The sequence below is a fragment of the Ahaetulla prasina genome, chromosome 15, assembly GCF_028640845.1.
Source record: "Ahaetulla prasina isolate Xishuangbanna chromosome 15, ASM2864084v1, whole genome shotgun sequence".
NCBI lineage: Eukaryota > Metazoa > Chordata > Lepidosauria > Squamata > Colubridae > Ahaetulla > Ahaetulla prasina.
This window is the reverse complement of record NC_080553.1, coordinates 14,812,107-14,833,725: the sequence shown is the minus strand read 5'-3', so window position 1 is coordinate 14,833,725 and position 21,619 is coordinate 14,812,107. Positions and strand designations below refer to the sequence as shown.

At 46.4% G+C, this 21,619-nt stretch overlaps 1 protein-coding gene across 1 annotated transcript in view; it reads left to right on the top strand.

Annotated features, from left to right (window-relative positions):
* The window catches only part of TMEM233 (transmembrane protein 233), a 30,269-nt gene continuing 8,650 nt past the window's right edge, over positions 1–21,619 (top strand). Inside the window, exons 1-2 of the mRNA XM_058158317.1 lie at positions 1–483; positions 13,862–13,996. Of these exons, the coding sequence (XP_058014300.1) occupies positions 259–483; positions 13,862–13,996 (360 nt within the window). The 5' untranslated portion in view covers positions 1–258. The remainder of the gene's footprint in view (positions 484–13,861; positions 13,997–21,619) is intronic.

Below are 21,619 nucleotides of genomic sequence, written 5' to 3'. Positions count from 1 at the left end.
AGGCGCGTCTTGGCACAGTCTTGGCGTGCGCGTCTTCTCTTCGCTCCGAGAGAGAAACCTGAGCGGTTGTCCGGAGGGAGCTGAGCTCGGCTGGGGCTTTTTTTGGCCAGCAGAGCCGTCGTTGCCGGGCAAAGAGAGGCGAAAGGAAAGAGATGAGCCGGGGCTGAACCAGTTTCCCACGCTTCTTTCTCCCAACTTGCCCTTGCGCTCCCGTCCAAACTTTCGCGTCTTCTCCGGATTCCTTTCCCCCACACGACCATGGCGGGCTCGTCGCCTCCCCCGGCTTACTCCGACCTCAAGCGGGGCTTGGAGAAGAGCGGCAGCGGGGCCGAGCTCCAGCTGAACGGTGACCAGGAGATCCCCGGCCCCGAGGAGGAAGAGGACCAGCGCCCCGCGCCCAAAAACTATTTGTGGCTAAGCATTCTGTCCTGCTTCTGCCCCGCTTACCCCGTCAACATCGCCGCCTTCGTTTTTTCGGTCATGGTGAGCCGGGTCGGGGGGGCGACCGGGAGGAGAAGCCAGGGACCCGCTGACACTCTGCGCCCTGCCCCAATGTTGCCAGGATCCTCTGTCCAACGTAGCCAGGACCCCCTGTCCAATGTTGCCAGGATCTATCCAGGACTCTGCATCTCCTGGCCGTCGGGGAGACATCCCATGCGCCAGGGCACCCCTGCAAACGGAGGCTGGGTGGAGGGAAGGGAGGAGGAGATCCCACACGGGTCCACCCCACTCGTGTTCCCTTTCTCCGCTTCCCAAGCGACCCCCACCCGCCTCCGCCGTCCCCGTCCCTGTCCCACCCTTTTTCTCTCTTCCCTTTTGCGCAAAGGCGCGTGTGCGCTTTTACGCACGAATCGCTCCATCTGGGTCTTAGAGGGGTCTTACCCCTCTAAGTGAGGGGTAACCGCATGGAAAGGAGATTTGGGGGCGCGGGGGGGGGCGCTAGGGGGTCGGCTTCTCGGGGAGCCAAGAGACGGGGCTCCCCAGGTGCTCTGGCATCGGTTGATAGTAAGGGGGAAACCGAAAGGCGCGGCGGCGGGGACCCGTTTTTGGAGGCGACAGACGCCGGTAGCTGCTGCGCGGATCCTGCCAGGAGTTGCTTAGGAAAGGGTTGAAGTGCGGAATCCCGCGAGTTGTTGCAGCTCGGTGCGGGCTCTAGTTTTCGCAAATGTGCAACGGTTAACCCGGTTTGGGTCTCGAAAGCTTGCTTCCAGTCTCCTCTCCGAAATACGCCCGGTTGGTTTGCTTGGTTACGCTTGAACAGCCAGGGTGGGGTGGGATGGGGCGGTGGGTGATTTTACACTTAAGTGTGGTTCGGGATTAAAATAAGGGATCCTTGGTGCTCTCTGAGCTGGGTGGTTTTCTTGCAGACGTTTCATGACCCAACTAGGTAACATCATCAGTGCTGGAAGGGAGTGGGGCTTGCAGGGAGGAGAAGAAGAGGAGGAGTAGAAGTAGAGGAAGAAGGTGGAAGGAGGAGGAGGAGGAGGAGAATAAGAGGAGAAGGAGGGGAAGGAGAAGGAGGAGGAGAAGGAGGGGAGGAAGGAGGAAGGAGGAGGAGAAGAAGGAGAAGGAGAAGAGGAGGAGAAGGAGGGGAAGGAGGAAGAGGAGGAAGGAGGAGGAGGAGAAGGAGAAGAAGAAGAGAAGAAGAAGGAGAAGGAGAATGAAGAGATCCTTGCTGTTCTCTGAGCTTGGTGGTTTCCTTGCAGGCGTTTATCAGTGTTAGCACCGATGATGTTACCTAGTTTTGATGATGAAACGTAGCACCAAGGACCCCTAACTTCCCTTATCCCAGCCGTCATGGCCAGCAGTGGGGGTGGGGGGTGGGGGGCTGCTATCCCAGCAGCAGCAGCAGCAGCGAAATCTGGACCTCCAATTTCCACTTGCTAATGCATGTTCTTAAATGGACACAAACCACCGGAACACGGAATTGTTATGCAAGTACCCTGTGTATTATTTATCAGAACAACCCCCGTGGCCCGCTGGGTCAACATTTCAGAACTATTCCCTTATCAGATTCCACAGCGCCTTCAACAACGGCAGAGCTTCTAACGTACCGGAACGATTTCTTAAAAATTCATGGATACTCTATGGAAGGCGATTTCTCCATTGGATGGATGGATGGATGGATGGATGGATGGATGGATGGATGGATGGTTGGATGGATAGATAGATAGATAGATAGATAGATAGATAGATAGATAGATAGATAGATAGATAGATACCACCCAGGGATGGGACCTGCCTTGAAAATAGCCCATCTTGAAGCTGTATAGCTCGGTCCAACGTCAGCCCAGGAAGTCTTTCTACAACATTTTATATTATGTCATGAAATGTTTGATAAAATTTGCCAAATTCCAACACCCCGTGAGGTCACAGGCCCTAGGTTTTGGATGCTTTCTGTAAGTCAGCCCGTTTAACCAAGGAATCTTAGTTCAAAAAATCATAGTTCAGTGGTGAAATCCTTTTTTTTTTTTACTACCGGTTCTGTGGGCGTGGCTTGGTGGGTATGGCAGGGGAAGGATACTGTAAAATCTCCATTCCCTCCCCACTCCAGGGGAAGGCTATTGCAAAATCTCCAGTCCCCCCCCCCCACTCCTGGGGGAAGGATATTGCACAATCTCCATTCCCACCCCTCTCCTGGGCAAAGGATATTGCAAAATCTCCATTTCCCCCCACTTCTCGGGGAAGGATACTGCAAAATCTCCATTCCCTCCCAATTCCAGGGGAAGGATGTTGCAAAATCTCCATTCCCACCCTACTCCAGGGGAAGGATATTGCAAAATCTCCATTCCCTCCCCACTCCAGGGGAAGGATACTGCAAAATCCCCATTCCCATCCCACTCCTGGGGGAAGGATACTGCAAAATCCCCATTCCCTCCCCACTCTAGGGGAAGGCTATTGCAAAATCTCCATTCCCTCCCCACCCCTGGGGGAAGGATATTGCACAATCTCCATTCTCACCCCTCTCCTGGGCGAAGGATATTGCAAAATCTCCATTTCCCCCCACTTCTCGGGGAAGGATACTGCAAAATCTCCATTCCCTCCCAATTCCAGGGGAAGGATATTGCAAAATCTCCATTCCCTCCCAATTCCAGGGGAAGGATATTGCAAAATCTCCATTCCCACCCCATTCTCAAACCCTAGAGGTAGAAATAGCAAATGCATAAGATTATTTTTTTACAAATAATAATTATTATTTCAAATCACCTAGAAGCCATTTTGCATTCTTCGTTCTCTCAAAGCAACATCGCTTAGAAGCCCCCCAAAAACCAGTCTGTGTCCTTTTCTTGTAAACGAGAAGTGGTTTCTTCTTCTTCTTCTTCTTCTTCTTCTTCTTCTTCTTCTTCTTCTTCTTCTTCTTCTTCTTCTTCTTCTTCTTCTTCTTCTTCTTCTTCTTCTTCTTCTTTTTTGCACTGGTTTAATTCTCAGTCTATCGCTCTGGGGCTGACCTGACAGTTTTCTATCCCCATGCCAAGCAAGGTATGTCCCAGTTCTAAAGGCGGACGGTTGAATCTCCATTTTAGGGTATATTGTTGTTGTTCCACAGCTCGATGAAAAGGAAAGAAAGAGGGTTTCATTGACGTTCCTATTTTGGGAGATGTTAAGATTAAAGAGAAACAATTTTTAGGGGGGAGGGAAATGACAAAGCACTAGGTTTTGCAGATCAAAGTTGTACTTAGGGGAAAAGGCCATCTTTGTTGTACCAATCGTAACTGAAGCCCTCAAAGTGACGCATAAAGGATTTCCTCCATATCTAGAAATACTGAATTTAGCAAATATTGAATTTGTCAGGCCTGCGCCTCCTAATTTTACACCCCCAAAAAAATCCCTTTTCGAGCTGCCTAGATTCTTAGATGCTACCTTAATCAATTTTTAGGTCTCTCGTTGAGGGTTTAGTTTAGTTTAGCTTGAAGAGAAGAGAATAGAATAGAATAGAATAGAATAGAATAGAATAGAATAGAATAGAATAAGGAAAGAAGGAAGGAGAATGGAATGGAGTAGAGTGGAGTGGAGTGGAGTGGAGTAGAATAGAGTAGAGTAGAGATAGAATAAGAATTTAGAATAGAATAGAATAGAATAGAATAGAATAGAATAGAATTCTTTATTGGCCAAGTGTGATTGGACATACAAGGAATTTGTCTTTGGTGCATAAGCTCTCAGTGTACATAAAAAGAAAAGATACATTCATCAAGAATCATAAGGTACAACACTTAATGATAGTCATAGGGTAAAAATAAGCAATCAGGAAACAAACAATATCAATCGTAAGGATACCAGCAACAAAATCATAAGTGGGAGGAGATGGGTGATAGGAACGATGAGAAGATTAACAGTAGTGCAGATTTAATAAATAGTTTGACAGTGTTGAGGGAATTATTTGTTTAGCAGAGTGATGGCCTTCGGGAAAAAACTGTTCTTGTGTCTAGTTGTTCTGGTGTGCAGTGCTCTGTAGCGTCGTTTTGAGGGTAGGAGTTGAAACAGTTTATGTCCAGGATGCGAGGGGTCTGTAAATATTTTCACAGCCCTCTTTTTGTCTCGTGCAGTATACAGGTCCTCCATGGAAGGCAGGTTGGTAGCCATTGTTTTTTCATGAGGGGGGTTGGACTAGAAGACCTCCAAAGTCCCTTCCAACTCGGTTAATCTATTATTCTTGCAAGGGACTTGAATTCCTAAATTTCCCACCACTCTCTGGTGGCTCAGACTGCTAAGACAGTCTGTTATTAACACAGCTGCTTGCAATTACTGCAGGTTCAAGCCCCACCAGGTCCTAGGTTGACTCAGCCTTCCATCCTTTATAAGGTAGGTAAAATGAGGACCCAGATTGTTGGGGGAAATTAAGTTGACTTTGTATATAATATACAAATGGATGAAGACTATTGCTTAACATAGTGTAAGCCGCCCTGAGTCTTCGGAGAAGGGTGGGATATAAATGTAAATAAATAAAATAAAATAAAATAAATAAATAATCTCAGACTGAATCTGGCTGGAGTCATCATCCCACTTCCTCAAAATAATCCTAGATTCTTGAGAAGAACCTGCTATGCATGAAGGCTGACGCCAGCTAAAGAACTAGCAGTTGTGACATCAACACACTGTTGAGAATAGACAACAATGAGGTTGCAAATACGGGGAAATTCAGAATAGATAGATGTTAGATGATCGTCAGCTGCCTTTTCCAGTGTCCAATGCGTCACTCATGAGCTGGAAAACGTTTGAGCCACATTACGTATTTCTACGCCCCTCCTGACCCTGATGCTCTCGAGATAGTAAACTACAGTTCCCAGAATTCTCAGCCAGCTTAGGCACATGTACTTTGGCTGGTATCCCATTTGCACTTCCTAAAGCTGCCCTCCGTGAAAAGGAATGGGTGAACTGTCTGGTTTGGTTCTGCAACCCAACAAGAAAGACACAGACTTCAGAGGATAATTAGAACTGCAGAAAAAATATTTGCTACCAACCTGCCTTCCATTGAGGACCTGTATACTGCACGAATCAAGAAGAGGGCCGTGAAAATATTTACAGACCCCTCGCATCCTGGACATAAACTGTTTCAACTCCTACCCTCAAAACGACGCTACAGAGCACTGCACACCAGAACAACTAGACACAAGGACAGTTTTTTCCCGAAGGCCATCACTCTGCTAAACAAATAATTCCCTCAACACTGTCAAACTATTTACTAAATCTACACTACTATTAAACTTCTCGTCGTTTTCATCACCAATCTCTTTCCACTTATGACTGCATGACTGTAACTTTTTGTTGCTATCATTAAGGGTTAAATTGCAACCTATGACCATCATTTGTATTGTAAATGTTGTACAAAGGTGTTTTTTTCCCTTTTATGTACACTGGGAGCATATGCACCAAAACAAATTCCTTGTGTGTCCACTCACACTTTTTTTAAAAATTTGCATTTATATCCTGCCCTTCTCCGAAGACTCAGGGCGGCTTACACTATGTTAGCAATAGTCTTCATCCTATTTTGTATATTTATATATAAAGTCAACTTATTGCCCCCAATAATCTGGGTCCTCATTTTACCTACCTTATAAAGGATGGAAGGCTGAGTCAACCTTGGGCCTGGTGGGACTAGAACCTGCAGTAATAGCAAGCAGCTGTGTTAATAACAGACTGTCTTACCAGTCTGAGCCACAGAGGCCCCTAAATTATTGGCCCCACTTGGCCAATAAATTCTATTCTATTCAAAATGCTGGAGAATTGGGGGAAAAGTTGGGAGCAAAATGCTTTTAAGTGCTTCAAGAAAGTATTGAACTCCAGACACCCAAGAGTCGTCCTAAACCGAGGACTATCTCTAATAACAACAGTCTTCCAGGAGTTGAGGGGCTGTCACAGAGAAGGGGGGGGGGACTGGCTCGTTCTCCAAAGCCCCTGACGACAGGACAAGAAGTAACGAGCGGAAGTTTGCTAAAGAGAAATCCAACCTAGAAATCAGGAGAGATGTCCCAACAGTAAGAACGATTAATCATTGGAATAGCTTGTCTCCTGGAGGTTTAGATTGATAGATAGATTAACAGAGTTGGAAGGGACCTTCTAGGCCATCTAGTCCAACCCCTGCCCAAGCAGGAGACCCTATACCGTTTCCGAAAAAAATGGCAATCCAATCTCTTCTTGAAAGCCTCCAGTGATGAAGCTCCCGCAACTTTTTTTTTTTAATTTGCATTTATATCCCGCCCTTCTCCGAAGACTCAGGGCGGCTTACACTGTGTTAAGCGATAGTCTTCATCTATTTGTATATTATATACAAAGTCAACTTTTATTGCCCCCAACAATCTGGGTCCTCATTTTACCTACCTTATAAAGGATGGAAGGCTGAGTCAACCTTGGGCCTGGTGGGGCTTGAACCTGCAGTAATTGCAAGCAGTTGCTGTTAATAACAGACTGTCTTACCAGTCAGAGCCACTCAAGGACCTTTCCAAAGGCAATTTCTGTCGCATTGGTTGATTGTTCTCACTGTCAGAAAATTCCTCCTTATTTCCAGGTTGACTCTCTCCTTGGTCAGTTTCCATCCATTCTTCCTTGTCTGGCCTTCGGGTACTTTGGAAAATAGCTTGACCCCTTCCTCTCTGTGGCAGCCCCTCAAATATTGGAAGATGGCTATCCTGTCTCCCCTGGTCCTTCTCTTCACTAGACTAGCTGTGCCCAGTTCCTGCAACCGTTCTTCATATGTTTTAGCCCCCGGTCCCCTAATAAGTGAGTTGTGGGTGCTTCATCACTGCAGGTTTTCAAGAAGGGATTGGACAAGGAATCCTTTCTTAAAAACTTCCAGCGATGGAGCACCTAAAACTACGATTAGTTATTAACAGCAGCTGCCTGCAATTACTGCAGGTTCTAGTCCCACCAGGCCCAAGGTTGACTCAGCCTTCCATCCTTTATCAGGTAGGTAAAATGAGGACCCAGATTGTTGGGGGCAATAAGTTGACTTTGTATATAAATATACAAATAGGACGAAGACTATTGCTAACATAGTGTAAGCCGCCCCGACTCTTCGGAGAAGGGCAGGATATAAATGCAAATAAAAAAAACAACGACGATGTGATGTAATATCAACAGTGAGCCCTGGTGATCTAGAATTCGAGATTAGAACCTAATTCTTCCCAATTGCTTGGATTATAATCACCCTTTTGCTGAGAGTGACCCAGTGGGGGTTACCTTGCTGGCTGGCGGTCGCCTTTCTTGCATAGAACAACTGAACAGGAATAACCGAGTTGGAAGGGACCTTGGAGGTCTTCTAGTCCAACCCCCTGCTCAGGCAGGAAACCCTACAGCACTTCAGACAAATGACTGTCCAGTCACTTCTTGAAAACCTCCAGTGGTGGAGCATCCACAACTTCTAGAGGCAAGCAGTTCCACCTGTTAATTGTTCTCACTGTTAGGAAATTCCTCCTTAGTTCTAAGTTGCTTCCCTCCTTGATTAGTTTCCATCCATGGCTTCTTGTCCTGCCCTCTGGTGCATTGGAGCATAAGTTGACCCCCACTTCCTTCTTCTTTGTGGCAGCCCCTCAACTATTGGAACACTGCTATCATGTCACCCCCTAATCCTTATCTCCATTAGAAAGTCCCAGTTCCTGGAACTGTTCCAACCACCAGCCCAAGAAGGAAACCCTACACCACTTCAGACAAATGGTTGTCCAATCTCTTCTTAAAAATCTCCAGTGATGGAGAATTTACAACTTCTGGAGGCAAGTTGTTCCACTGATTAGCTGTTTTCACTGTCAGGAAATTCCTCCTTAGTTCTAAATTGCTTCTCTCCTTGATGTGTTTCCACCCTCGTCCTGCCCTCAGGTGCTTCGGAGAATAGTTTGACCCCGGTCCTCTCTGTAGAGGCAGAAGCTCCTTGGGGGTGACCAGGAGAAGTTCAGGTTGTGGTTGCCCGCCCTCTGCAGCAAAAGTCACACCCTTTCTCTATTGATTCCAGGCAGGGAGAAGGAATCTGGGCCAAAAGGCATTTAGCAGCCTTAATGGACTGCGGTCCATTACTTAGAAAAGACAATTGTCTGTTGTTGTTGTTGTTTTTTTTGGAAGCTCCAGGAGATATGCAGGGAGCCGGGCCAAACCCTGCCGAGATATGAGGAAGGCTCCTTCAAGCCAACAGGATGTGAGAGGAGGAAAGGGAGATTGGTGAGATGCTCGCTTGCTGACTGCAACGGCTCCGAAGATTTGGGAAGCCCTTCCAAGGCGGGTAGACCACACCCAGCGTGCTATTTTTCAGGCTGGGATTTAAATCTGTCCTGCCTGGGAGGAACGGATGGTGAAGAAGTTCCACGTGGTTGGATGTCCCCGATTAGCAGTGCTTTATGGCTGAATAGAGTCATAGGACCGGAAGGGACCTTGGAGGTCTCCTAGTCCAGCGGTCACCAGCTAGTGGTCCGTGGACCGCTGGTAGTCCACAAGAAAATTTTGGTGGTCCGCAGAAAAATGATTTGCATTTGTTTATCTTGCACTAAATCAGAGGTCTTCAAACTAAGGCCCCTGGGACGGATACGTGCAATGAACGGTTGTGTTGCTGCAGACAGTCTCCCCCTTCGGGGTCTTTTTGGGGGGATAGAGGGGGGCAGAAATTCTAACTTGGGGTCTGCTTTGGCCTCCAGGTGTGGGGCTTTGGGCAAAGGCTGGAGGGAAGAGCCGCTGGTGGCAAAGAGCCGGAGGGCCTCGTTCCAGTGGGATTGCATCATGGCCTGGAACTGGCTCACCATCTCAGCCCTGCTGGAGCCTCCAGGCGCCGGTACCTGGCCTTGCACTCCCGCAGGTCTTCCCTCTGCTTGAAAAATCTATGCTCCTAGTCCTCAGTGAGGTACTTCTGCCGAGCCTCCTTCTCGGTCAGATCCAATTTGAACTGAGCTGGTTTGCCAACTCTTTCTCCTGGTGGCTGCTTTCTCCAACAACTGCTTCCTGTTGGGGCCCTAAGGAACCCAGGCGAGGAGGCGAGGAGTGGCTGAGAAGGGAGGGGCAAGTAGAGGCTGGCGAGGCGCCCCTCGACGCGAGTGACATCGAGCTGGCCACGCCCACCCAGTCACAGGACCACCTAGCCACGCCCACCCAGCCGGTCATTAGGCAGATCATATTAGTGGTCCGCGGGATTTAAAATTATGAATTTAATGGACCCTGAGGGCCGAAAGGTTGGGGAACCCCTGCTCTAGTCGAACCCCTTACTCATGGGCAGGTGACTTAATCCCATCAAACGGTCAAATAGTTGTCTAGTTTCTTCTCGAAAACTACCTGTCCACGTGGACCTCGACTTAACAGCACTACAGTGGCTGTGGATGCCGGCATCCCGGTACAGTCAGCTGAGTCCTCGGCTGACTGTCGGGGGCGAGTCATTGGCCCCGATGGAGAGGGTGCACAACTTGGGCGTCCTCCTGGATGAACGGCTGTCTTTGGAAGATCATTTGACGGCCGTCTCCAGGAGAGCTTTTTACCAGGTTCGCCTGGTTTGCCAGTTGCGCCCCTTTCTAGATCGGGATGCCCTATGCACGGTCACTCACGCCCTCGTGACCTCTCGTCTGGATTACTGCAATGCTCTCTACATGGGGCTTCCCTTGAAAGGCATCCGGAGGCTGCAGTTAGTTCAGAATGCGGCTGTGCGGGTGATAGAGGGATCCCCTTGTGGCACCCACGTGACACCTCTCCTGCGCAGACTGCACTGGCTGCCTGTGGCTTTCCGGGTGCGCTTCAAGGTGCTGGTAACTATCTTTAAAGCGCTCCATGGCATTGGGCCGGGTTATCTTTGGGACCGCCTGCTGCTACCAAATACCTCTCACCGACCCGTGCGCTCTCACAGAGAGAGACTCCTCAGGGTGCCGTCGGCTAGGCAGTGCCGTCTGGCGACACCCAGGGGAAGGGCCTTCTCTGTGGGGGCTCCCACCCTCTGGAACAAACTCCCCCCAGGACTTCGTCAACTTCCGGACCTCCGAACCTTCGGCCGCGAGCTTAAAACATATTTATTTGTCTGCGCAGGGCTGGATTAGGTTTTTTAAATTTTTTAAATTTAGATTTTAAATGGGTTTTATATATATTGTTTTAATTATCGGGCTATATTTAATAAGTTTTTTAACGGACATTTTATCTTGTATTTATATGTATTTTAACTGCCTGTGAACCGCCCTGAGTCCCTAGGGAGATAGGGCGGTATACAAATTTGAATAAACTAAACTAAACTAAACTAAACTAAACAGCAGTTCGTTTAGTGACCACTCAGACCAGTGGTGGGTTACAAATTTTTTTACTACTGGTTCGGTGGGCGTGGCTCGGTGGGCGTGGCAGGGGAAGGATACTGCAAAATCCCCATTTCCTCCCGATCAGCTGAGACTCGGGAGGCAGAGAATAGATTGGGGGTGGGGGTGGGGTGGGACCAGTCAGAATTTTTACTACCGGTTTTCCGAAACTACTCAAAAATTTCCGCTACGGGTTCTCCAGAACTGGTCAGAACCTGCTGAAACTCCACCTCTGGCTCCGACTCACAAACGGCGCTGAAAAAAAGGAACTTTTGACCCATTTTCACACTTATCACAATAGTCACGTGATCAAAATTCGGATGCTTGGCAACGGGTTCATATTTATGACAGGGGCGGGTCACGGGATCCCCATTTGCGACCTTCGGACAAGCCAAGCTGACGGGCAGAGCCAGACCCCCTTAAACTAACTTCAGCACAGGGACTAACTGAACCCCTGCGGGTGATTCGCTTAACAACCATGGCGAGAAAGGTCGTAAAATCGGGCAAAGCTCCCTTAAAAAAATATCTCGCTTAGCCCTAGTCATTCTGGGCTCCGCTGTGGCCGTAAGTCGAGGACTACCTGTATAATGGCAGTGGGTTGTTGTTGTTGTTTTTTTAAGCGTTTCAGAAATTTTTCCCAGGTCAAAATCAAACGCCTCCCTCGCTATCCCAAACTCTTTGTTTTTTCAAGAGGCAACTGGATTTTCTTCTTGTTGTTGTTTTTTTCCTTTGAAAGATGTTTCGCTTCTCATCCGAGAAGCTTCTTCAGCTTTGACCGGATGGTGGGGAAGGGAAGGATTGATACTCCTTGCAGACAGCCGGTCATTTGTATCCCTTTTAGAGGGTCATTGAGGCCTCTTGGAGAGGTTTATCTGTGTCCTCAGGGTCACCTAAGTAGTGCAATACACTACCTAAGTATTGTAGGACACAGGAAAACCTCTCCAAGTGTCCTCAAAGACCCTCTAGAGCAGTGGTTCTCAACCTTTATAGTGCTGCGACCCCTTTAATACAATTCCCCACGATGTGGCGACCCCAACCGTAAAATTATTTTCGTTTTGAATTTATCGCGCCCGAAGCCGTCTTGGCTAGCGATCTGAACTGCTTGCGATTGCCTTGAGGACGGAGGCATTAAAGCGGAGACTCCTCCCCTATTAAGTTTATGGCGCCTGAAGACAGATAAGACTAGCGATTGGGAGTGATTGCAGCTGGCTTGAGAGGGAGACATCAGAGCAAAGATTTCTCTCTTTTTTTTAATTCATCGCGCCTGAAGCCGAATTCGGCTAGCGATTCGAAGAGCCTGCAGCTGGCTTGTGGAGTCAACCATTGGAGGGCGATTCTTCGACTCGCAGGTATACTTCCCATATTTCCGACGGTCTTAGGCGACCCCTGGCAAACCGTCATTCGACCCCCAACGGGGTCCTGACCCACAGGTTGAGAACCGCTGCTCTAGAAAGAATGCAAATGACCAGCTGTTTGCAAGGAGAATAAAACCTTCCGTTCTCCACCATCCGGTCAGACCTGAAGAAGCTTCTTGGATCAGAAGTGAAAAACCAGAAAGTCCAGTTGCCTCCTGAAAAATGCACCTTTGGGACAACCATGACCTAGGGTGAATGAGGTTCTCCCTAGACATTTTATCCTGGTTATGTGGGAGCCGAGACATGAGACATGATGAAGCCGATGAAGCCCCTTGGAATGGTGTGGGAGTAGGAATGGATTTCCAGAGGGGGAAAAAAAACTGCAGACTCCAGCAACCAGGAACAGAACTCAGGTGACCCACTAACAGTAACAGAGTTGGATGGGACCTTGGAGGTCATCTAGTCCAACCCCCTGCTCACGCAGGAGACCCGTACTAGGGATTCGAACTGCCAAATTGCCGACCTTTCTGATCGACCCCGAGGACACAGATAAACCTCTCCAAGTGGCCTCAACGACCCTCTCACAAATGGATGCAAATAACCGGCCGTCTGCAAGGAGTATCAGTCCCTTCCATTCCATCCAGTCAGAGCTGAAGAAGCTTCTCGGATGAGAGGCGAAACGTCTTTCAAAAGAAAAAGAAAAAAAACTCCTGAAAAAAAAAATTGGGGGGGGGGGACAAACCGTGACCTGGATGACTGAGAATCTCTACGGACTTTTTCGCTCCCTCGCTGCTATTTCTTCTCAGGCTCATCTTACTCGTGACATCAGAGAGAGCCAAGATTTCAGGCCTGGCCCTTGAGACTCGAGTTGCGTAGGCTTCGGTATCCCCTTGCTGTAACGGGATCTGTTTGCGTTGAGCGACATCTTCACGTTGGGCAGAAGAGCAAGGATCGCTTGCCCTCAAAGGCCCTGCCTTTGTGCTTTTGGGGGGGTGGCATAATTGCCTGTAATTATATTTCTATAATTATAATGGTATAAATTTAATCAGTTATACGTTACATTTGTATAAGTTTATAATTACGTTATAATCATAATTGCAAGGGACGCGGTGACTTGGTGGCTAAGACGCTGAGCTTGTTGATCGAAAGGTCGGCAGTTCAGCGGTTCGAATCCCTAGCGCTGCCACGTAACGGGGTGAACTCCCGTGACTTGACCCAGCTTCTGCCAACCTAGCAGTTCGAAAGCAGGTAAAAAAAAATGCAAGTAGAAAAATAGGGACCGCCTTTGGTGGGAAGGGAACAGCGTTCCATGCACCTTTGTTTCCCATCGCACATACAATACGTGCTAGTCGTTCCCAACTCTAGGGGGTGCTGCTCATCTCCGTTTCAAAGCCGAAGAGCCGGTGCTGTCCAAAGACGTCTCCGTGGTCACGTGGCCGGCATGACTCAATACCAAAGGCTGCAAAATCTCCATTCCCACCCCACTCCTGGGGGAAGGATACTGCAAAATCCCCATTCCCACCCCACTCCAGGAGAAGGATACTGCAAAATCGACATTCCCACCCCACTCTGGAACCAGCCAGAGGTGGTATTTGCTGGTTCTCCGAACTACTCAAAATTTCCGCCACCGGTTCTCCAGAACCTGTCAGAACCTGCTGGATTTCACCCCTGGTCTTAACATCCTCGGGTACAAAGTGGGTACAGATTTCATGTTGGGATTTTTAACCCTGGATGCAACTGCCTCCTCTTTCCGCTTCTTTCTCCCCGCAGGCGCTAAACAGCTACACTCAAGGAGACATCGAAGGGTCGAGAAGGCTGGGCCACACGGCTTTGGTGGTCGCTATCGCATCCATTCTCATTGGGATCCTGATGATTGCAGTCCTCTGTATTGTCCATTACACTACGGTAAGGCCCACCTCGGTTGCCACGCGGCTTGTATTGAACTGCCCTCGGCCTGGGGTCCTTCCCAGGTAGCGGGACTACAGCGCCCATCCCCAGCCTCCAGCCTAGAGGAGGGATGGGCAATGGAGTCCCAATGCAGCTGACGAGTTTTAGATCTCCCAACACAACAGACCGTTTCTGGTTCTCCAGAGGTAGACAATTTAAATGTCGATACCTTTTCTCAAGGACCCGAAGACTCGTTGGGTTTTGCCAACGGGCCTGGGGACCCCCAGAGTGGGATGGAGCCCATCAAGTGGCTTATTTGATTAATCGATTGCGGTCACCAGGGTAGGGTGAGGTGTTATTGCTTTTTTTATTGCTTTTTTTTTTATCAGGTTTATTTTTATAAGCTGGCTAGTCACTGAAAGTGAGTTGGAGCGCCATATAGCCCTGAAAACAGACTGGGTGATCCTGGGCCAATCACCAGGAGACGGGGAGTTCTAGTCCCATTACTGATGGCCTGTTTGACAAAGTCAATGTACTGTACGTAGCGGCCCATTTCCTAGCAGTGACTTGGGAAAAGTGCACAAAAGATTAAAACCACAGTTTTAAGTTCTAAGGATAGAATCAAGATCATGTGAAGTGTTAATACCACTTTATAATGCTTTGTTAAGGCCACACTTGGAATACTTGCATCCAGTTTTGGTCGCCATGATGTAAAAAAAGGTGTGGAGACTTTAGAAAGAGTGCAGAGAAGAGCAACCAAGAGGATTAGGAGATTGGAGGATAAAACATATGAAGAACAGGTGCAAGAACTGGGTATGTCTAGTTTGATGAAAAGAAGGACTAGGGGAGACATGATAGCAGTGTTCCAATATCTCAGGGGCTGCCCCAGAGAAGAAGGAGTCAAGCTATTCTACAAAGCACCTGAGGGCAGGACAAGAAGCAACGGGTGGAAACTCATCAAGGAGAGAAGCAACCTAGAACTAAGGAGAAATATCCTGACAGTAAGAACAATTAAGCAGTGGAACAACTTGCCTCTAGAAGTTGTGAATTCTCCAAAACTGGAAGTTTTTAAGAAGAGGTTGGATAAGCATTTGTCTGAAGTGGTGTAGGGTTTCCTGCCAAAACAGGGGGTTGGGCTAGAAGACCTCCAAGGTCCCTTCCAACTCTTATTCTATTCTATTCTATTCTATTCTATTCTATTCTATTCTATTCTATTCTATTCTATTCTTTTCTATCCTATCCTATCCTATCCTATCCTATCCTATCCTATTTCTTTTCTATTCTTTTCTATCCTATCCTATCCTATCCTATCCTATCCTATCCTATCCTATCCTATTTCTTTTCTATTCTTTTCTATCCTATCCTATCCTATCCTATCCTATCCTATCCTATCCTATTTCTTTTCTATTCTTTTCATCCTATCCATCCTATTTCTTTTCTATCCTATCCTATTTCTTTTCTATTCTTTTCTATCCCATCCTATCCTATCCTATCCTATCCTATCCCATCCTATTTCTTTTCTATTCTTTTCATCCTATCCATCCTATCCTATCCCATCCTATCCTATCCCATCCTATCCTATCCTATTTCTTTTCTATTCTTTTCTATCTATCCTATCCTATCCTATTTCTTTTCTATTCTTTTCATCCTATCCATCCTATTTCTTTTCTATCCTATCCTATTTCTTTTCTATTCTTTTCTATCCCATCCTATCCTATCCTATCCTATCCTATCCCATCCTATTTCTTTTCTATTCTTTTCATCCTATCCATCCTATCCTATCCCATCCTATCCTATCCCATCCTATCCTATCCTATTTCTTTTCTATTCTTTTCTATCCTATCCTATCCTATCCTATTTCTTTTCTATTCTTTTCATCCTATCCTATCCTATCCTATTTCTATTCTATTCTATTCTATCCTATCCTATCCTATCCTATCCTATCCTATCCTATCCTATCCTATCCTATCCTATCCTATCCTATCCTATTTCTTTTCTATTCTTTTCTATCCTATCCTATCCTATCCTATCCTATCCTATCCTATTTCTTTTCTATTCTTTTCTATCCTATCCTATCCTATTTCTTTTCTATTCTTTTCTATCCTATCCTATCCTATCCTATCCTATCCTATCCTATCCTATTTCTTTTCTATTCTTTTCTATCCTATCCTATCCTATCCTATCCTATCCTATCCTATCCTATCCTATCCTATTTCTTTTCTATTCTTTTCTATCCTATCCTATCCTATCCTATTTCTTTTCTATTCTTTTCTATCCTATCCTATCCTATCCTATTTCTTTTCTATTCTTTTCTATCCTATCCTATCCTATCCTATTTCTTTTCTATTCTTTTCTATCCTATCCTATCCTATCCTATCCTATCCTATCCTATCCTATCCTATCCTATCCTATCCTAAACAGATGTAATGCATTGATTGAACAGATGTGGAGACAGGATACCCATCCCTAGAGAGCACGGTCTTAAGAGAGGGAAAGGAAGACAGACATAGAAATAATCAATACAATTTGAGGTGGGTGATGAGCTATTTGGGACCAATTTTATATCATCCCCATCTCCATCGGTGGACCAGTTTGGGAAGGTCGGGGCTGTCTTTGATGGCGGGGGGATGGGAATCCAAGCCATCTGAAGAGACAGCGGGTTGGGAGGTGATACATCGATTGTACACTTGCATTTTGCTTTTTCTTGGAGAGATTAATGTGGTTCTGTTGGGTGTTTCTGCTTCTATCATATCTACAACAACAAGATGGAAGAGATGGGCACCCCTGAGCATCTGTTTTGGTTCTTCTGAGCACCTGCCCAGCCCATAAACTTTCTCCTACTCTGGTCTATTTGTAATCGCTATCCAGGGTACTGAATGTGCTTGCTTTAATAATAATAATAATAATAATAATAATAATAATAATAATAATAATAATAATAATAATAATAATAATATCAGAGTTGGAAGGGACCTTGGAGGTCTTCTAGTCCAACCCCCTGCCCAGGCAGGAAACCCTACACCATTTCAGACAAATGGCTATCCAACATTTTCTTAAAAATTTCCAGTGTTGGAGCATTCACAACTTCTGCAGGCAAGTCGTTCCACTGATTAATTGTTCTAACCATCAGGAAATTCCTCCTTAGTTCTAGGTTGCTTCTCTCCTTGATGAGTTTCCATCCATTGTTTCTTGTCCTGCCTTCAGGTGCTTTGGAGAATAGCTTGACTCCCTCTTCTTTGTGGCAGCCCCTGAGATATTGGAACACTGCTATCATGTCTCCCCTAGTCCTTCTTTTCATTAAACTAGGCATACCGAGTTCCTGCAACTGTTCTTCATATGCTTTGTTTACTTGCCTGTCTATATCGATATCACCTATAACTATATCGTTTATATCTGCATCTATCTATCCACCCTGTTACCATTCCGGATGAATGGCTAATGCAGGGACTAGAACTCACGGTCTCCTGGTTTCTAATCTAGCACTCTAACCACTAGACCAAACTGGCTCTCTTACAGTTAGAGATCAGGGATGATGGAAGTTGTAGTTCAACAGCTCAGAGCAGCTTTCCCTTTCCCGTTATCTCTTCTTTCAAAATAAGATCGGATGCAATTCTTCTCTGCGGAAAGCTAAAAACTCTCTGGCAAAGAGGGCACGGTTAGGATCAGGGGAAGAAATGAAATTAACATTATTTTTTCCATTAAGCTGGACAGGGCTTGACGATTAATGCAAAATTTCAGCAGCCAAGGGAATTGAAAGAACAGCTAAGAACCCTCCAGCTTAGCCAAAGAGGTTTTTTTTTTGAGTGCCCTCCTATCAAATTATCACCGTTTTAAAGCAAGAAGCCTCCATTCACCTATAACATCATCACAAGAAGAATGGAAGAGGAATGCAATATTTTAGGAAGTTAAAAAAAAACACACAAGGCTATCAGGGGATTAAAAAAAAAAACCCTTACCAAAATGAACCATTCCTTTGCTATAATAACCGTCCACAATTCTTTGCGTGATCTTGATTCTATTCTTCCGTTGCATTAGCGGAGGTATAAGATCAATATCACGTGAAGTATTAATACGGCTTTATACAAGCCTTTTAGTAAGATCACACTTGGCATACTGGATCCAGTTTTGGCCACCATATTATTAAAAAGATGTGGAGACTCCAGAAAGAGTGCAGAGGAAGAGCAACCAGGAATGATTAGGGGTCTGGAGGCTAAAACATACGAAAAATGATTGCAGGAACTAGATATGTCTAGTTTAATGAAAAGAAGGACTAGGGGTGACATGATAGCAGTGTTCCAATATTTAAGGGGCTGCCCCAAAGAAGAGGTGGGGGGGGGCGTCAACCTATTCTCCAAAGCACCTGAAGGCTGGATAAGAAGTGATGGATGGAAACGAATCAAGGAGAGAAGCAACCTGGAATTAAGGAAAAATTTCCTAAAAATAAGGGCAATTAAAAAATAAAAATAAGGGCAATTAACCAGTGGAACAGCTTGCCACCAGAAATTGCCGGCGCTCCATCACTGGATATTTCGAAGAAGAATCTAGACAGTCACTTATCTGAAACGCTTTAGGGTCTCCTGCTCATGCAGGGGGTCAGACTAGAAGACCTCCAAGGTCCCCCTTGCAACTCTCGTTATTCTCCAAAGCCACCGAAGGCAGGGTAAAAAGCAACGAGTGGAAACTAACCAAGGAGAGAAGCAACCTAGAACTAAGGAGACACTTCCCAGGAGTGAAAACAATTAACCAGTGGAACAACCTGCCACCAGAAATTGTGGGTGCCCCATTCACTGGAAATTTTCAAAAATAAGACTAGATAGTCATTTGTTCAGAATGGTGGAATGGTCTCCTGCCTTGAGCAGGGGGGGTTGGACTAAATGACCTCTCAGGCTCCCTTTCGGGCTCTGTAATTCTAAAGGGCTATCTTTAAACCCTGATGTCTTTTCCACACGAGACAAAACCATTCGTCCCCTTCTCAGTCTCCTTTTTCGTTACGTTGACATCCGCTGGATTGAAATTTCCCTTCTAATCAGAGATAAAGGCTTTTCCGTATGATTTTATTACTTGCCTTACTCCACTGCCTTGTGCTGTTGTTGGGGTTTTCTTTCTTTTTTTCCCCCAGAGTTTGGTGCCCATCTGTGTTTTGCGCTTTTAAGGGTTTTTTTTTGCTAGCTTTGCAATCCACCTGGTGAATTTCTGAGGCAAACGAGAAGAGCGAAAATGAATAATAGATGAGAAAGTTAGAGGGATGGGATCACGTTTCTTGGCTGGATTATGCCGTTGTATTTTTATTTTGGAATTTTTACTGCTTATGGCATTTTATTCAATGTTCCCCTCACTTTGGCTAGCCTTTAAGTCTACTTTTTTTGTACAACTGTCCTTCCTTCCTTCCTTTCCTTCCTTCCTGCCTTCCTTCCTTCCTTCCTTCCTTTCTTCCCTCCTTCCCTTCTGGTTAGAATGCAGTACTGCAGGCTAGCTCATTGCCAGCAGTTTGATCGTGACCAGCTCAAGGTTAATTCAGCCTTCCTTCCTTCCTTCCTTCCTTCCTTCCTTCATTCCTTTCCTCCCTCCCTCCTCCCTCCCACTTTCCTTCTTAAACTCCAGATGTTCCTTCCTTCCTTCTCTTTTTCCCTTTCCCATCTTCTTCCTACCTTCCTTCCCCTTCCCTTCCTCCACTCCACTTCCCCTTCCTTCCTTCCTTCCTTCCCTCACTTTTCCTCTTTTCCCTTCCCTTTGCCTTTCCTTCCTCCTCTCCTCTCCACTTCTTCCTGCCTTCTTTCCTTCTTAAACTCCAGATGTTCCTTCCTTCCTTCTCCTTTTCCCTTTCCCATCTTCTTCCTTCCTTCTCTTCCCTCTCCTTTCCCTTTCCTCTTTCCCCCTTTGCCTTTCCTTCCTTCCTCTCCTCTCCTTTCCCCTTCCTTCCTTCCTTCCTTCCTTCCACTTACAACCGCAACTGAGCCCAAATTTTCTGTTGCTAAACGAGACAATCATTAAGTGACTTTTGCCCCATTTTACAATCTCTCTTGCCTGGGTTGTTAAGTGAGTCACTGAAGTTTTTCAATCAGCCTCACCATTGTTAAGGGAATCCAGCTTCCCCATGGACTCATCTTGTCCGAAGGCCACTAAAGGGGGAATTACGTCACCCCAGGACAAGGCCACTGTCATACATTCCAGCCAGTTGCCCAAGCGCCTGAATTGTTATCACGTAACCATGGGGACTCTGCAACGGTCGTAAGTGCGAAACACGGCCGTACGTCAGTGTTTTCTGGGCCGTTTTAACATCGGACGGTCCCTAAACGGACTGTTGTAAGTCAGGGAGTGCTTGTATCTGCTTCACATTACTACAGATGTAGACTAGAATGAATGAGCTGGAAGGGACCTTGAAGGTCTTCTAGTCCAGCCCGCTGCTGACGCAGGAGATCCGATATAATCGCAGACAAATGGTTATCCAGTCTCTTCTTAAAAACCTCCAGTGTTGGAGCACCCATGACTTCTGGTGGCAAGCCATTCCACTGGTTAATTGTCCTCACTGTTAGGAAGTTTTTCCTTAATTCCAGATTGCTTCTCTCTTTGATGAGTTTTCATCTATTGCTTCTTGTCCTGCCCTCAAGTGCTTTGGAGAATAATTTGACACACACCCCCTCTTCTTTGGGGAAGCCCCTCAAATACTGGAAGACTGGTATCATGTCCCCCCCACCCCCCAATTCTTCTTTTCTTTAAGACCCAAAGAGCCTGCAGCTCTTCTTAATATGTTTTAGTCTCCAGGCCTTTGATCATCTTAAGTCAAGGACCGCCTCTATGTGCTTCCCATCATTTAATAGCAGACGGAGGAGAATTCGGTCGAGCTCTGGGGATGAACGAGCGGCCAATTCTGGTTACTTTTCCCTCTCCAGCCCGGAGGGAGACAGATCCATCTGGCCGACGTCTGTAGCTTTTGCCCAGCTGTCCCCGCCAAAGGATCGGGTTACAGGATGCCCCAAAGCAGGTTCACAGAAGCGCGTGGGGCCAGAGGGACCTGTCCTAAGATCCCAAACACACGGAGAGGAGCACAAACTGCCAGCAGTTCCCCCAAAAATAATAATAATATAATAATAATAATAATAATCACATTGGGAGCCTGGATTTTTCGATTCTCATAAAAAATTGGGTGGAGCTTTGCGCTCTGCAGGAGACCCCTGCTAGTGTCAGGAGGCCAAACGCAGCATCGCCCTGTGAGCTCCATCCCTTTCCTTCATAGAACGCTCAAGAACGGTTGCTGGAACTGGATATGTCTAGTTTAATGAAAAGAAGGACTAGGGGTGACGTGGTAGCAGCCTTCCAATATCTCAGGGGCTGCCTCAAAGAAGAGGGAGTCAAGCTATTCTCCAAAGCACCTGAGGGTAGGACAAGAAGCAACGGGTGGAAACTAATCAAGGAGAGAAGCAACCTAGAACTAAGGAGGAATTTCCTGACAGTGAGAACAATTCACCAATGGAACAACTTGCCTCCAGAAGTTGTGAATTCTCCAACACTGGAAGTTTTTAAGAGGCGATTGCATAACGATTTGTCTGAAGTGGTGTAGGGTTTCCTGCCTGAGGAGCGGGTTGGACTAGAAGACCTCCAAGGTCCTTCCAACTCTGTTATTCTATTCTATTCTATTCTATT